Source organism: Rhincodon typus, chromosome 9, assembly GCF_021869965.1.
Source record: "Rhincodon typus isolate 14 chromosome 9, sRhiTyp1.1, whole genome shotgun sequence".
NCBI classification, from domain to species: domain Eukaryota; kingdom Metazoa; phylum Chordata; class Chondrichthyes; order Orectolobiformes; family Rhincodontidae; genus Rhincodon; species Rhincodon typus.
The window spans coordinates 41,342,882-41,359,803 of record NC_063340.1 but is presented as its reverse complement, the minus strand read 5'-3'; the positions used below and the strand labels follow the sequence as shown (position 1 = coordinate 41,359,803).

General features: G+C 42.6%; 1 protein-coding gene across 1 annotated transcript in view; it reads left to right on the top strand.

Moving 5' to 3' along the window:
- LOC109920937 (coiled-coil domain-containing protein 85A-like) overlaps positions 1-16,922 on the top strand; it is a 652,342-nt gene that overhangs the window by 383,192 nt on the left and 252,228 nt on the right. The window contains exon 2 of the mRNA XM_048601135.1: positions 4,654-4,730. Coding sequence (XP_048457092.1) covers positions 4,654-4,730 — 77 coding nt within the window. The remainder of the gene's footprint in view (positions 1-4,653; positions 4,731-16,922) is intronic.

Below are 16,922 nucleotides of genomic sequence, written 5' to 3'. Positions count from 1 at the left end.
GCAGTGAGCCCTGGTGCAGCGCGTGGGCTGTGAGCCCCAGAACAGCACGAGCAGTGAGCCCTGGTGCAGCGTGGGCTATGAGTCCTGGAACAGCACAATCAATGAGCCATGGAGCAGTGTATGGAAGCAGCCCTGACAGTGACTGGTGCGGGAGAGCAGTCTTGGAACTTGCCTTGGAGCAACTGAGTGCCGGTGCAGAGCAGACTAGAGGTTTAGAGTAGGACGGGGGACAGCTGTTGGACTGGGGTCTGGAGTGGCCAGTTGGACCACATGTGGAAGTCTTACAATGAGCTGCTACGATGTCATGTTTATTTGAAGTTTCTAACCTTATTGTATTGTCAACCCTTTAATGAAGTCATAATTTTAACTTATTTTTAAACTCTGTCAAACAATGCAACTACATTTCTTCCTCTGTTACATCCAAGATTTGTACCTGGGTACTTGTATCTAAGATGTCGCCATAAAAAGCAGACTTTGTAAAGGCTTTTTACTGTACTCTGACAATGGAGTACGTGTGACAGTAAAGGATATTCTGTCTTGTTCTACTCTATTAATGCATGTATCAACATGATATACTATCCTAATAGTGGTAATTCGTTCAAGAAATATGATCATAAACCCAATGGTAGTTTGCAGTATGACTTTTATTGAAAAATATGTACAGACTAAATAATCAGGATATGAAAAAGCATGCAAAAATGTAGCAATCATGTAGTACCAAAAATTGACAGACAAATTCAGCAGGTATGATGAGTGAAAAAATAACAGAAGGGTAATGTTGATTTAAAATTATACTAAAATTACGAACTAATACACTTCTCCCATATTATAGGCACTGAGTATATATATACATATATTTGAAAATTTAAATACTTTATTGAGCTCTGAGCCACATAAAGATTAAGCCTATGTCAATACCTGCATCTGATGAAGTTGAATTTAATCACACTTCTCTGATCATGGAATTCCTACAGTGCAGGAAGAGGCCATTTGGTCCATCAAGTCAACACTGACCTTCCGAAGAGGTTCCACCCAGACCCAAACCCCCACCCTATCCCCGTAACCTGCTCGTGGCACGATGGGTACAGCCTGATCAGAAGTGGGGCAGATTGCATCAGGGATTTTCAGACTTTAGTCCAAATATTATTTCTTCTTGGTTGCAGAGGTGTGAGCTCTGTGAGTTGAAGAGTTTTGTTGTACAAACTGATAGTCAGGCCTAGGGTCAGTCTCAGTGTGCACTTGTGTATTCTTTGTTTCTATGGATGGTCTGCGTGTGTGCAGTGCCAGGATGCCACATAGGTAGAGTGTATTTGGCCAGAGAACAGAGGTCAGTGCAGATTAGCGGCAAGTCGTGGATAAGGAATGTCTATAAGGAATGACAATGTTTTCTAGGCTGGCTGTAGCTGATCCCTGGATAGTTGAAAGTGAGTTCCAACTTGATAGGGATTAATACTGCCATTGGAAAAACGAAGCATCACATCAGCATCAGAATTAATTTACCACCCGTTTAATTTATTGTTGGCTTTGATTTCGAAGTCATGAGATAATCTCTGTAGTAAGGATTATGTTGCGTAATACTGTGACGTACTTTGGAGAAAATTAGAGGATGTCAGAAGCCCTATATCCCAGAAACACAGAGTCATACAGCATGGAAACAGACCCTTTAGTCCAACCAGGCCACGTTGACCATATTCCTAAACTAAACCAGTCCCACCTGCCTGCACTTGGCCCACATCCTTTCAAACACTTCTTCATGAACTTATCCAAATATCTTTTAAATGTTGCAACTGCATCTTCATCCACTACGTTCTCTGGCAATTCGTTCCACACACGAACTGTTCTCTGTAAAACAAAAAAGTTGCCCCCATGTCCTTTTTAAATTTTTCTCCTTTTCCCTTAAAAATATTCTCCCTAGTTTAGAACTGTCCCATCCTAGGGAAAAGACCCTTGTCACTCACCTTATCTATGCTCTTCATGATTTTATAAACTTCAGTAAGGTCACCCCTCAATCTCCTACGCTCCAGTGGAAAAAGTCCCAGCCTTTCCAGTCTACTTTTATATCTCAAACCGTCCATTCCTGGCAACATCCTGGTAAATCTTCTCTGAACCCTCTCCAGTTTAGTAATTTCCTTACTATAACAGGATGACTGAACTGCACACCAAGAGGCCTCACCAATATCCTGTACAACCTCAACATGACATCCCAACTCCTAGAAATGGTGGTCTGAGCAATGAAGGCAAGCGTGCTAAATGCCTTCTTAATGACCCTGTCTACCTGTGATGCAGATTTCAAAGAATTATGTACCTGAACCCCTAGGTCTCTCTGTTCTACAAAATTACCTAGGGTCCTATCATCATTAATCGTGTAAGTCCTGTCCTTGTTTGTATTACTGAAATGCAATACCTCATATTTATCCAAATTAAGATCCATCTGCTACTCCTCAGCCTAGTGACCCAATTGATCAAGATATCAGTATAACTCATTCTTTCATTAAAGCATTCCATGGCCGAGGATGAGTTTCCTTGGACTGTACCGCAATAATCTACAAGATTTATGGATAAAAATATTTCATGGATTCAATGCTTTATGTGGGTGATAGGATTGCTGGGTCAGCCTCGTAGAATTCAACTTTATGAACAAACTGCTATAACAAATATTGAGAAAATCCTGCGATATTTGTGCCACTTTGCAGACTTCCGAATTAAGAGCTGTCAGTCAACCAAGATCAAAGGTATAGCATCCACTGTTTAGGCTCAAAGTGATCAGCATTTTTATTATTGGGGACGAGGTTATAACTCAAAGTCGAGGCTCACATTCAGTGGTTTCAGCTGACTCCGTGGGAACAGTTGTGATGCTAACATCCTCAGAGCAGAGGATCAGCAAATGATTCAGTTTCCTCCAGGCTTTGAGCATCTATAAAGTTGCCGGAAAAGCTCAGCAGGTCTGGCTGACCCTTCCTCTGAGGAAGGGTCACCAGACCTGAAACATTAACTCTTTTTTTCCTTTGCAGATGCTGCGAGACCTGCTGAGCTTTTCCAGCAACTTTGTTGTTGTTCCTGATTTACAGCATCTGCAGTTCTTTCGGTTTTTATTTGAGCACCTATTCCTGCTTTAAACAATATTTAAATTGATTAGCTCACAAGACTTGCTTTTTACATCTGACCTAATTTTCAACCGAAAGAAAGTGTTCCAATTATTTAATGTAAGCATTTTGCCACAAAGCTGAAGTCAAGCTGCAGCCAAAGGAAACCAATTTTTAAAATCATGTTTATTGAATCTCTTTAAAAACGTAAAGATTACAATGCAGGATTGTTATACGGTTATCGTATGAATGTATTAAGTGTTTAATAGCTAATGACGGCTCTCATGATTTGTTAAAATCCAGTAAAATCAACCGTGTGTCCAGCCAGAAGCTAATATGAAGTGTATTACTGCCCACAGATGCAACCTCTTGGTGTAATTGCCTGGGCTCACTCTTCTACAATTTACACTTGATATTATCTTCCATTTTAACTATAACAAATTACGCACCTATTATGTTCAAATCTCCAGCATCTGGCTCACTTCAGCTGCTTTCCCTGTTAACGGTCACTTCTATAAACATTTCCACAGAGAGAAAACACTAGGTTTTTTTATATATTCATTCAAAGATGAGGATATTACTGGCTGGACCAGCATCTGTTGCTGATAACTAATTGCCCAGACGCCAGTCAATTATTCTTTCTCTATACTCCAGCCTCGTGATGACAGTACCAACATGCATGTTTATTATCTGTTTTGTAGCAGTTATTAAACATATTTGAATAACTCATGAATGCAATGAAATGAAGGCAAAGGCTGGTTGTTGTCATTTTCCTTTTCATTGCTTCACATGCAAATTCCAGACATTTCTCTGAAGAATATTTATACAAAGAATAGAAACAGAAAGAAACAGAAATGATGGAATAAAATCAAGGATATATGAAATCCTTCATGTCAGTTTGTAGAATCTCCTTAAACCACTGATTAGATTGTAGCTTTCTAATTTTCTTACGGATATGAGGTATTCTTATTATAGGGCAGTATTTGAAATGAACAATTTATCTTCAAATCCCAAAATAAATAATGAATTCCAGTCATTAATTCTGTAAAATTTGTTTGATGTGGTAAGTGGTTGTGAGTTACTGAACCTCCATATAGACTGTCTTACTGCTTTGAAAAAGTAACTTCTTGTAACTCATTGAGAAAGTTATTTTTAAAACTAACTGTAAAGACCAAACATTTTTGCCAGACATATAATCTCATTCAGTCATTGCAGAAGTTATTATTTAGTCATGTTCATAAATGAAATTTTTAGGTTTATTAAGAATTTTTGCCTTTTTCAGTACACTTCCTTTCGGTTGCCAGGGTTAAAACATGAATTTAAAGATTCGTGCTGTAACTTTGCAATAATTGTGAAATTAAACACAGTCATTAGTTCTATTGATTTTAGAGGAATTTGAAGTTTGATGTAAACTCCAGTGACAGCAGCTGTCTTGATCACAATCAGGTCCTTATTAATGTTGCGTGATCGTTGAATTTTAATTTGTTTTCAAAGATGCTGAGAGGAGGGTGGTTGTCATCTAAATGCTCTGTTGAGTTAATGAAATGTGACCATTTACTCTTTGTTTCAGAGCCAGCAGTTACTTACGTCAAACAGCTGGAGACCAGAGTGAAGCAACTAGAGGAAGAAAACCGAATGTTACCCCAGGTGGGTTAATATCTTTATTCTATCTAACTGTGAACATAAGAACATAAGAACGAGGAGCAGGAGTAGGCCATCTGGCCCCTCGAGCCTGCTCCGCCATTCAATAAGATCATGGCTGATCTTTTTGAGCCTCAGCTCCACTTACCCGCCCACTCACCATAACCATTAATTCCTTTACTGTTCAAAAGTTTATCTAGCCTCGCCTTAAACACATTCAGCGAGGCAGCTTCAACCGCTTCACTGGGTAGGGAATTCCACAGATTCACAACCCTTTGGGTGAAGAAGTTCCTCCTGACCTCAGTCCTACATCCGCTTCCCTTTATTTTGAGGCGATGCCCTCTAGTCCTAGTTTTACCTGCTAGCGGAAACAACCTCCCTGCCTCCACTTTATCTATTCCCTTCATAATCTTATTTGTTTCTATAAGATCTCCCCTCATTCTTCTGAATTCCAATGAGTACAATCCCAGCCTACTCAGTCTCTCCTCATAATCCAACCCCCTCAACTCTGGAATCAACCGAGTGAATCTCCTCTGCACCCCCTCCAGTGCTAGTATATCTCTTCTCAAGTAAGGAGACCAAACCTGCACACAGTACTCCAGGTGCGGCCTCACCAGGACCCTATACAGCTGCAGTATAGCCTCCCTGTTTTTAAACTCCATCCCTCTAGCAATGGCAGACAAAATTCCATTTGCCTTTTTAATTACCTGCTGCACGTGCAATCCTACTTTTAGCGATTCATGCACAAGGACATCCAAGTCCCTCTGCACAGCAGCGTGCTGCAATTGTTTACCATTTAAAACATAGTCCATTTTGCTGTTATTCCGACCAAAATGGATGACCTCACACTTATCAACATTGTACTCCATCTGCCAGACGTTTGCCCACTCACTTAGACTATCTATATCCCTCTGCAGACTTTCAGTGTCTTCTGCACACTTTGCTCTACCACTCACCTTAGTGTCATCTGCAAATTTTGACACACCACACTTAGTCCCCAACTCCAAATCATCTATGTAAATTGTAAACAATTGTGGTCCCGACACTGATCCCTGAGGCACACCACTAGCCACTGACCACCAACCAGATAAACACCCATTTACCCCTACTCTTTGCTTTCTACTGGTCAACCAATGCTCTATCCATGCCAATACATTACCTGTAATACCGTGCAACTTTATCTTATGTAGCAGCCTTTGGTGTGGCACCTTGTCAAATGCCTTCTGGGAATCCAGATACACTACATCCACAGGTTTCCCATTGTCCACCATGCAAGTAATGTCCTCAAAGAATTCCACCAAATTAGTTAAACATGACCTACCCTTCATGAACCCATGCTGGGTGTTCCCAATGTGAAGTGACATGCTTTTAGCACTTCTTAAGCCTGGTGGTAATAAATAAAAGTGATGGTATTATTCAACCACTGCCCCATTTAGGGACATTTTTCAAAGCTATCAGAGGTCAAAGGTTTGGAACAAACTTATTGCTTCATGTCATCTCAGGGAATGTTTGTAAGTTGACAGTGTTGCTTTAGGAATCTGCTTCATGATAATTTCACTATTGATTATAAGATAACTACAATGACTAGTTTTAATACAGAATTGAGTAACTTTGGAACAAGTACCAGAAACAACACTGACATATTTATGTAGGTAATAGACTGTTGACACACTATTGGAAAGAAAGTAAACAGGCAAACTACAATCCTAAGACTACCTGTGGACTCCCACTTCTGCATAATTCAGATCTTGAAAATAGGAAATGAAATGGAAAGGCAAAGAAAATTCATCTGTATACAGTATTACACATTTCTGTTGAAACCTCTGAGCCCATGTAAACTTTGTTAATTGTGTCAAAGTAGCATTTGGCCAAGTTTGGCATGAAGGAGCTGTAGAAAAACTGGTCTCAGTAGAATCAGTGGGATAACTCTGGTTCAGTTTATACCTAGTGCAAAAGAAGTTATCATGGAATGTGGGCATCACTGGTTGAGCCACCATTTATTATCTAGAGGGCAATTAAGAGTCAGCTGTGAGGCTGGAATCACATGCAGGTCAGACCAAGTAAAGATGGCAGATGGGTCAAATGCTGGAAAATGGGATTAGAATAGTTACGTTGTGTTTGTCCAGAGTGGACATGATGTCCTGAAGAGCCTTTTTCTGTTTTGTAGATCTCTTTGACTGATTGTATGTCTCTATAACAGATTGTTGACATTATCAATCCAAGCTGATGGTGGTCCTTGTGGTATATAATGTATATATTCTATATGTATTAGTATGTATCATGCATAGCATGATAAAGGGTTGTGATGTCAAGTGTTTTTGTGTTTGTGTACACCATGATTAGCAATTTCAAAAGATGAACAAAAATGAGAATCCCAGAATTCTAAAACTTGTTTTTATTTGTAAAACTGCCCATAATCGAAATATAGGCAATAGAATATTTAGTCTAAAACATGAGCACAGGGTAACTGTATGCAATCATCTGTTGTTTTGAAAATAGTTGCTTCATTCTTGACAATTTTCCTCTTCTCCAAGACTGGAAAGCTGGTCCAGTAATTGGAATGCTTTTATCATTTTGTTTGGCGACCTGTTGAAAACAGATGTGCAATGAGTCTGACTTACTCATTGCTCATTGCAGTGTAGCTAAAAGATCAGAAGGAGTTTACTTTTTTACAACTTGAAGGTCAAGTGGACTTGTGTGATGTACACTTTAGCTACAAGGTTATGTTACTTTTCAGAGCAATGGAGTGGATACTTTACAGTACAGACTGGCACTAGGAGACTAAGGAAAAGCTGCCGAGCAACAACCTTTAGATTTGCCTTTTTAGTTACATTTCACAGTCCTCTAGGGCAGTTCACCCAGCGACATCAGGAGCCTGCAAACGAGAAGCATCTCTCCTCCTCTGTGAGTGAAAAAGACAAAAAGAAGAAATACTTAAGCTTCTCTAAAGATGGAATTCTGATATAAGAGCTGGAGCCAAAGAACTGAGAACCAATCCCACCCTTGTTTTGCAGAATTTGTTTTCCCTGTCTGTATTTTTCCGCCTATAATATTGGTGTGAAACCATCTGTTTTTGCCTGTCTTATCTGTGAATGAATATGTTTGTAATTGGAATTTTAAAGGGGATAGTCTAAGTCAGATGATAGCGCATTAGTCATCCATTCTTGCTGTCCACTAAGCAACAAATTCTCCGGCTTGGATCTAACAAGTAATTTATGAAAGTTTATAATAACCTCTTTACTTTTATACTCCATCCTTCTATTCATAAATTCAACTTCACTTATAGAGTTTTAATAGCATCTTCAACTTGTTTTGTCATCTGCTGAGAATATTGTGCATACACTTCCAGATATCTCTGTTCCTGTACATCTTTTAAATTACACCATTTACTTCAGATTGCTTTCCCTCATCTTCCAACCATAATGAATAATTTCATGCTTCCCTGCATTAAATTTGGTCTAGCAGGCATCTGCTCTTATCAGCCGTTTGTCTTGATCTTTCTGATGTTTATTAATATTCCCTGTACTTTCTGGCATCTTATACACATCAGAAAATAACCGCAAATCTAATGTTTAGCCCAAAGTAAATTACCCATGTGAAAAGCAGAAGACCAAGCTAATGACCAAATAGTTTTGTGCTTTAAGTTTTCGATTCCTCAGTTAATAAGAAGCATATCATTGAGTTTTTAAACCTTTGTTTACACTCCATATTCTAATGCATTTGCATAAGGAATGTGAAGTGGCTTTTTAAGTCTGTTTTTCAAATTTGCTGATTCATTTTCTTTAAATAGAGATTAAATTAACAGACAGTTTGATTATTTAACAGCGGATGTAGCATTCTTTAATGTCTTGATTGGAGGACGCTAACTGCAGCAGATATGTAACCTTAGAAATGAGTGTATAAAATTCTGTCTTTGTATTTTTGTTGATGAGAATGAATATTCTGATTGCATTAGACAAGCTTGCAAAATAGAAAATAGAACATGGGCAGCATGGTGGCTCAGTGGTTAGCACTGCTGCCTCACAGCACCAGGGACCCAGGTTCAATTCCAGCCTCAGGTGACTGTCTGTGTGGAGTTTGCACATTCTCCCTGTGTCTGCGTGGGTTTCCTCCAGGTGCTCTGGTTTCCTCCCACAGTCCAAAGATGTGCAGGCCAGGTGGATTGGCCATGCTAAATTGCCCATAGTGTTTAGGGACGGAGAGATTAGGTGGGTTATAGGGGGATGGGTCTGGTTGGATGTTCCGAGGGTCGGTGTGGACTTGTTGGGCCGAAGGGCCTGTTTCTACACTGTAGGGATTCTGTGAATCTATGAACATAGAACAGTATAGGCCCTTCGGCCCACGATGTTGTGCTGACCTATTATCCTACTAAGATCAAACTACCCTGCATACCCTACATTTTACAATCCTCCATGTGCCTATCCAAGAGTCGCTTAAAAGTCGGTAAAGTATCTGACTGTACTACCACTGCCGGCAGCGCATTCCACACGCCCACCACTCTCTGTGTGAAGAATCTACCTCTGACATCTCCCCTATACCTTCCTCCAATCACCTTAAAATTATGCCCCCTCGTAATAGCGATTTCCGCCCTGGGAAAATGTCTCTGGCTATCCACTCGATCTATGCCTCTCATCATCTTATTACACCTCTCAAGTCATCTGTCATCCTCCTTCACTCCAGTGAAAAAAGCCCTAGCTCCCTCAATCTTTCCTCATAAGACCTGTCCTCCCCTCCAGGCAGCATCCTGATCAATCTCCTCTGCACCCTGTCTAAAGCTTCCACATCCTTCCTATAATGAGGCAACCAGAACTGAACACAATATTCCAAGTGTGGTCTAACCAGGGTTTTACAGAGCTGCAGCATAACCTTGCGGCTCTTAAACTCAATTCCCCTGCCAATGAAAGCCAACACACCATACGCCTTCTTTACAACCCTATCAACTTAGGTGGCAACTTTTGAGGGGTCTATGGACATGGACCCCAAGATCCCTCTGTTCCTCTACACTGCCGAGAATCCTGCCATTAACCTTGTATTCTGCATTCAAATTCGACCTTCCAAAATGAATCGCTTCACACTTGTCTGGGTTGAATTCCATCTGCCACTCCTTTGCCCAGCTCTGCATCCTGTCAATGTCCCATTGCAACCTACAACAGCCCTCCACGCTGCCCACAACTCCACCAACCTTCATGTCATCAGCAAACTTACGAACCCACCCTTCCACTTCCTCATCCAAGTCATTTATAAAGATCACAAAGAGCAAAGGTCCCAGAACAGATCCCTATGGAACACCACTGGTCACCGAGCTCCAGGCTGAATACTTTCCATCTACTACCACCCTCTGTCTTTTATTGGACAGCCAGTTCTTTTATCCAGACAGCCAAATTTCCCTCAATCCCATGCCTCCTTACTTTCTAAATGAGCCTACCATGGGGAACCTTATCAAATGCCTTGCTAAAATCCATATACACCACATCCACTGCTCTACCTTCATCAGTGTGTTTTGTCACATCCTCAAAGAATTCAGTAAGGCTTGTGAGGCGTGATCTGCCCCTCACAAAGCCATGCTGACTATTTCTAATCAAACTGTGCTTTTCCAAATAATCATAAATACTATCTCTCAGATTTCCTCTCCAATAATTTGCCCACCACAGAAATAAGACTGACCGGTCTATAATTTCCAGGACTATCCCTATTCCCTTTCTTGAACAAGGAAATGACATTTGCCACCCTCCAATCTTCTGGTACTATTGCAGTGGACAGTGAGGATGCAAGGATCATTGCCAATGGGGCAGCAATCTCTTTCCTCGCTTCCCGTAGAAACCTTGGGCATATCCCATCTGGCCCAGGGGACTTATCGATCCTCATGTTTTTCAAAATTTGTAGCACATCCTCCTTCCTAACATCAACCTGTTTGAGCATATCAGCCTGTTTCATGCTGTCCTCACAAACGTCAAGGGTCCCTCTCGCTGGTGAATACTGCAGCAAGGTATTCATTAAGGACCTCCCCTACCTTCTCCGACTCCGCGCACAAGTTCCCCCCACTATCCCTGATCGGCCCTACCGCACTCTGGCCATCCTCTTGTTCCTCACATAAGCATAGAACGCCTTGGGGGTTTTCCTCGATCCTACCCGCCAAGGTTTTCTCATACCCGCTTCTAGTTCTCCTAAGTCCATTCTTCAGTTCCTTCCTGGCTACCTTGTAGCCCTCTAGAGCCCTGTCCGATCTTTGCTCCCTCAACCTTAAGTAAGCTGCCTTCTTACTCTTGACTAGGTGTTCCATATGTCTTGTCATCCAAGGTTCCTTCACCTTACCATCCTTTCCTTGCCTCAGTGGGACAAACCTATCCAGTACTTGCAGCAACTGCTCCCTAAACAACCTCCACATTTCTGTCGTGCATTTCCCTGAGAACATCTGATCCCAATTGGTGCTCCGTAGTTCTTGCCTAATAGTATTGTAATTTCCCTTCCCCCAAGTAAATACTTTCCCATACCGTCAACTCCTACCCCTCTCCATGACTGCAGTAAAGGTCAGGGAGTTGTGACCACTATCACTGAAATGCTCTCCCACCGAGAGATCTAACACCTGGCCTGGTTCGTCGCCAAGCACCAAATGCAATATGGCCTCCCCTCTAGTCGGCCTATCGATATATTGAGTCAGAAATCCTTCCTGGACACACCTGACAAAACCTGCTCCATCCAAACTATTTACACTTAGAAAAGAACAGCTATCTATAACCAATAATGTCCTGATCAACAATTCTATTCCCATCTTTCCCTCTTGATTCTCACTTGTTTATGATGCAGACTTTATGCATTTACATAAAGGATCATACAACACAGATTTTGTTAAAGATGATGAACTCTATTTTTTCTTAAGGCCTATGCTTGCTGACACCAAGGAGCATCCGTACTAGCAGTGATGTCACTTATAAATATAGTAACAAATAGTAAAATGATCAATTAATTATATAATTTTAATGTAACAGTATATCAGATAACAGAAATAAACTGCGAAACAATGCAGAACTTCTATCTTAATTTTGAAAACTCGCTTGGTTATGTGCATGCGCCATTGGCAATCACCTGGTTTTCTAGGTCTCTTTGTTCCGCAACACTCCCAGGACCCTACCGTTTACTGTGTAAATCATGCCTTGGTTTGCCTTAACAAAACGCAACACCTCACATTTATCTAAATTAAACTCCATCTGCCACCCCTCGGCCCATTGACCCATCTGATCAAGGTCCTGTCGTACTCTGTGATAATCTTCTTCACTGTCCGCTACACCAAGTGTTTTGGTGTCAGGGTGTAGGCGATGGCCTAGTGGTATTATGACTAGACTATTAATCCAGAATCCCAGCTAATGTTCTGGCTACCTGAGTTTGCATCCCATCATGGCAGATGGTGGAATTTGAATTCAATAATTAGAAAAAAAAAGCCTGGAATTTACAATCTACTGATCACCATGAAATCATTGCCGATTGTCAGAAAAACCCATCTGGGTCACTAATGTCCTTCAGGGAAGGAAATCTGCCACTGTCACCTGGTCTGGCCCATATGTGACTCCAGACCCACAGCAATGTAGTTGACTCTCAATTGCCCTCTGAAATGGCCTAGCAAGCCACTCAGTTGTACCATTTGCTACAAAACCTCAAAGAAATGAAACCGGATGGATCACCTGGCATCAATCTAGGCGCTGGAAAAGACAATGGCAGAAACAGCCCTGTCGACCCTGCAAAGTCCTCCTCACTAACATCTGGGGGTTAATGCCACAACTGGGAGAGCTGTCTCACAGACTAGTTAAGCAACAGCCTGATACAGTCATACTCAGAGAATCGTACCTTACAGACAATATCCCAGACACCACCATCACCATCCCTGGATATTTCCTGTCCCACTGGCAGGACAGACCCAGCAGAGGGGGTGGCACAATGGTATACAGTCGGGAGAGTGTTGCTCTGGGAGTCCTCAACATTGACTCCGGACCCCATGAAGTGTCATGGCTTCAGGTTAAACATGGGCAAGGAAACCTCCTGCTGATTACCACATCCCGCCCTCCCTCAGCTGATGAATCAGTATTCCTCAATGTTCAGCAACACTTAGAGGAAGCACTGAGGATGGCAAGGGCACAAAATGTACTCTGGGTGGGGGATTTCAATATCCACCACCAAGAGTGGCTCAGCAGCAGTACGAATGATCGAGCTGGTCGGGTCCTAAAGGACATGACTGCTAGACTCGGTCTGCAGCAGGTGGTGAGGGAACCGACAAGAGGGAAAAACATACTTGACCTCATCCTTACTAATCTGCCAGCTGCAGTTGCATCTGTCCATGAGAGTTTCGGAAAGAGTGACCGTCGCACAGTGCTTGTGGAGACGAAGTCCCGCCTTCACATTGATAACAACCTCCATCGTGTTGTGTGGCACTATCACCGTGCTAAATGGGACAGAGTTTGCACAGATCTAGCAACTCAAGACTGGGCATCCACAAGGTGCTGTGGACCATCAACAGCAGCAGAATTCCATTCTAGCACAATCTGTAAGCTCATGGCCTGACATATCCCCCACTCAACCATTACCATCAAGCCAGGGGATCAACCCTGGTTCAATGGAGAGTGCAGGAGGGCGTGCCAGGAGCAGCACCAGGCATACCTGAAGATGAGGTAACAACCTGGTGAAGCCATCAAGCAGGACTACTTGCACGCCAAACAGCGAAAGCAGCAAGTGATAGACAGAGCTAAGCGATCCCACAACCAATGGATCAGATCTAAGCTCTGCAGTCCTGCCACATCCAGTCATGAATGGCGGTGGACAATTAGATAACTCACTGAAGGAGGAGGCTCCACAAATATCCCCATCCTCAATGATGGAAGAGCCCAGCACACCAGTGCAAAAGATAAGGCTGAAGCATTCGCAGCAACCTTCAGCCAGAAGTGCCGAGTGGATGATCCATCTCGGCCTCCTCCAGTGGTCCCCAACATTACAGATACCAGTCTTCAGCCAATTCGATTCACTCCACATGATATCAAGAAACGATTGGAGACACTGGATACTGCAAAGGCTACGGGCCCTGACAACATTCCAGCAATAGTACTGAAGGCTTGTGCTCCAGAACTTGCCGCTGCCCTAGCCAAGCTGTTCCAGCACAGTTAGAACACTGGTACCTACCCGACAATGTGGAAAATTGCCCAAGTATGCCCTGTACACAAAAAGCAGGACAGATCCATCCCAGCCAATTACCACCCCATCAGTCTACTCTTGATCATCAGTCAAGTGATGGAAGGTGTCATCAACAGCGCTATCAAGCAGCACCTTCTCAGAAATAACCTGCTCAGTGATGCCCTGTTCGGGTTCCGCCAGGGCCACTCAGCTCCTGACCTCATTACAGCCTTGGTTCAAACATGGACAAAAGAGCTGAATTCCAGAAGTGAGGTGAGAGTGACAGCCCTTGATATCAAGGCTACATTCGACCGAGTGTGGCATCAAGGAGCCCTAGCAAAACTGGAATCAGTAGGTATAAAAAAACGAAAGAACTGCGGGTGCTGTAAATCAGGACGCAGTCCATGTTTAAATGCAACAAGATCTGGACAATATTCAGGCTTGGGCTGGCAAATGGCAAGTAACATTTGTGCCACACAAATGCCAGGCTATGACAATCACCAATAAGAGACAATGTAACCACAATCCCTTGACATTCAATGGTGTTACTATCACTGAATCCCCCACTATCAACATCCTGTGGGGTTATCATTAACCAGAAACTCAACTGGACTCACCACATTAACACAGTGGCTACAAGAGCAGGCCATAAGCTAGGAATGTTGCGGCAAGTAACTCACCTCCTGACTCCCCAAAGCCTGACTGCCATCTACAAGGCACAAGTCAGGAGTGTGATGGAATACTCCCCACTTGCCTGGATGAGTGCAGCCCCAACAACACTCAAGAAGCTTGACACCATCCAGGACAAAGCAGCCCGCTTGATTGGCACCACATCCACAAGCATTCACTCCCTCCACCACTAATGCTCACTACCAGCAGCGTGAACAATCTACAAGATGCACTGCAGAGATTCACCAAAGATCCTCAGACAGTACCTTCCAAACCCACAAACACATCCATCCAGAAGGACAAGGGCATCAGACATATGGGAACGCCACCACCTCCAAGTCACTCACCATCCTGACTTGGAAATATATTGCCGTTCCTTCACTGTCACTGGGTCATAATCCTGGAATTCCCTTCTTAATTGCACTGTGGGTCAACCCACATCATGTGGACTGCAGCGGTTCAAGAAGACAGTTCATCACCACCTTCTCAAGGGAAACTAGGTATGGGCAAGAAATGCTGGCCAGGCAGCGACACTCACATCCCACAAATGAATAGAGGAAAAAAAAATCTGCAAACTTACAAACTTACATTCACATCCAAATCTATTACATAAATTTCAAAAAGCAGTGTACCCAGTACTGATACTTTTGGCACACCACTGGTCACAGGCCTCCGGTCCAATAAACAGTCGTCCACCACCACCTGCTCTCTCCTACCTTCACGCCTGGTTTGTATCCAGTTGGCTGGATCCCATGCTGTCTAATTTTGCTAACCAGTCCACCATGCAAAACCTTGTCAAACGCTTTGCTGAAATCCATATGGACATCGTCCACTGCTCTGCCTTCATCAATCTTCTCTGTCACCTCTTCAAAAAACTCAAATCAAGTTAGAGTGACATGATTTCCCATGCACAAGGCCATACTGGATGGCTATGTGAATAGGAAGGGTTTAGAGGGATATGGACCAAATGTTGGCAGATGGGACTAGATCAGATTGGGATGTCTGGTTAGCTCGGATGAGTTGGTCCGAAGGAATATTGTGTTGGAATATTGTGTTCAGTTCTGGTTGCCTCATTACAGGAAAGATGTGGAAGCTTTAGAGAGGGTGCAGAGGAGATTTACCACGATGCTGCCTGGACTGGAGGGCAGGTCTTTGAGGAAAGGTTGAGGGAGCTAAGGCTTTTTTCATTGGAGTGAAGAAGGATGAGAAGCATACAAGATGATGAGAGGCATGGATCGAGTGGATAGCCAGAGACTTTTTCCCAGGGCGGAAATGACTATTACAAGGGGGCATAATTTTAAGGCGATTGGAGGAAGGTATAGGGGAGATGTCAGAGGTAGGTTCTTTACACAGAGAGTGGTGGGCATGTGGAATGCGCGGCCGGCAGTGGTAGTGCAGTCAGATACTTTAGAGACTTTTAAGCGACTCTTGGATAGGCACATGGAGGATAGTAAAATGTAGGGTATGCAGGGTAATTTGATCTTAGTAGGATAATAGGTCGGCACAACATTGTGGGCCGAAGGGCCTATACTGTTCTATGCTGTATGAAGGGTCTGTTTCTGTGTGACTCTATGACTCTGCAAGTGGATACCTTTGACAGCGTTCAACCTTGTACAAAAACACTAACTTTACAACACCCTCGTTGTTCAAAAACCATGGGATGTGCAGACTGACTTCTCCCAGAGTACATCAATGTCATTGATGCTAACACCCTGTTACTTAATAAAGAATTTGTCCTCCTCACAGTGAATAGAACTACTGAGTCACTCCAGGAGCTCCATCCTCCTCAACAGTTGCAACAATAAGTAGAATCAGGAGCAGGTCAATATCACACATCTAAAACCAAAAGAAATCACCTTCTGAATTGAAAATTAGATATTATTAAATGATTGTGTTATTTTAAGGTTCAGTGTTAGTGATTGGCTCCAGGCTGACTTAACAAGGAATAAGTCCTGTCATATTGATCTCCTTCTAAATGCAGTTGCAGACACTATTCAGGGAATGTTCTGAAAATCATTTAGGATCAATTATGTTGCCACCAGTTGGTATACGAGTTTCTGGCTGTGTGTCCAAGGTCTGGAAAGCTGTTAAGAATGTCACTGCTTCAGTGTCGCTGGGACTTTTGTTGCAATGATGAAAAATTTATACCATTCTTGCACGCCATGGGGCCCATGTAAATTTAAGTGCATCTTTTTTCCAATTTCAATGCTGTTTAAGCCACAGAAGGTAATGTTAAGTAAATCGGCTACCCTATTTTCAGATTGCTACATTTTCACTTTGAGGCTTCACATTTTGTAGCAGGGTTGCACTCTCTGCTAGTCACCTGATTTCCTTAACACTGTTTCGAAGCTATGATTGAGGTATTGGTGGATGAAT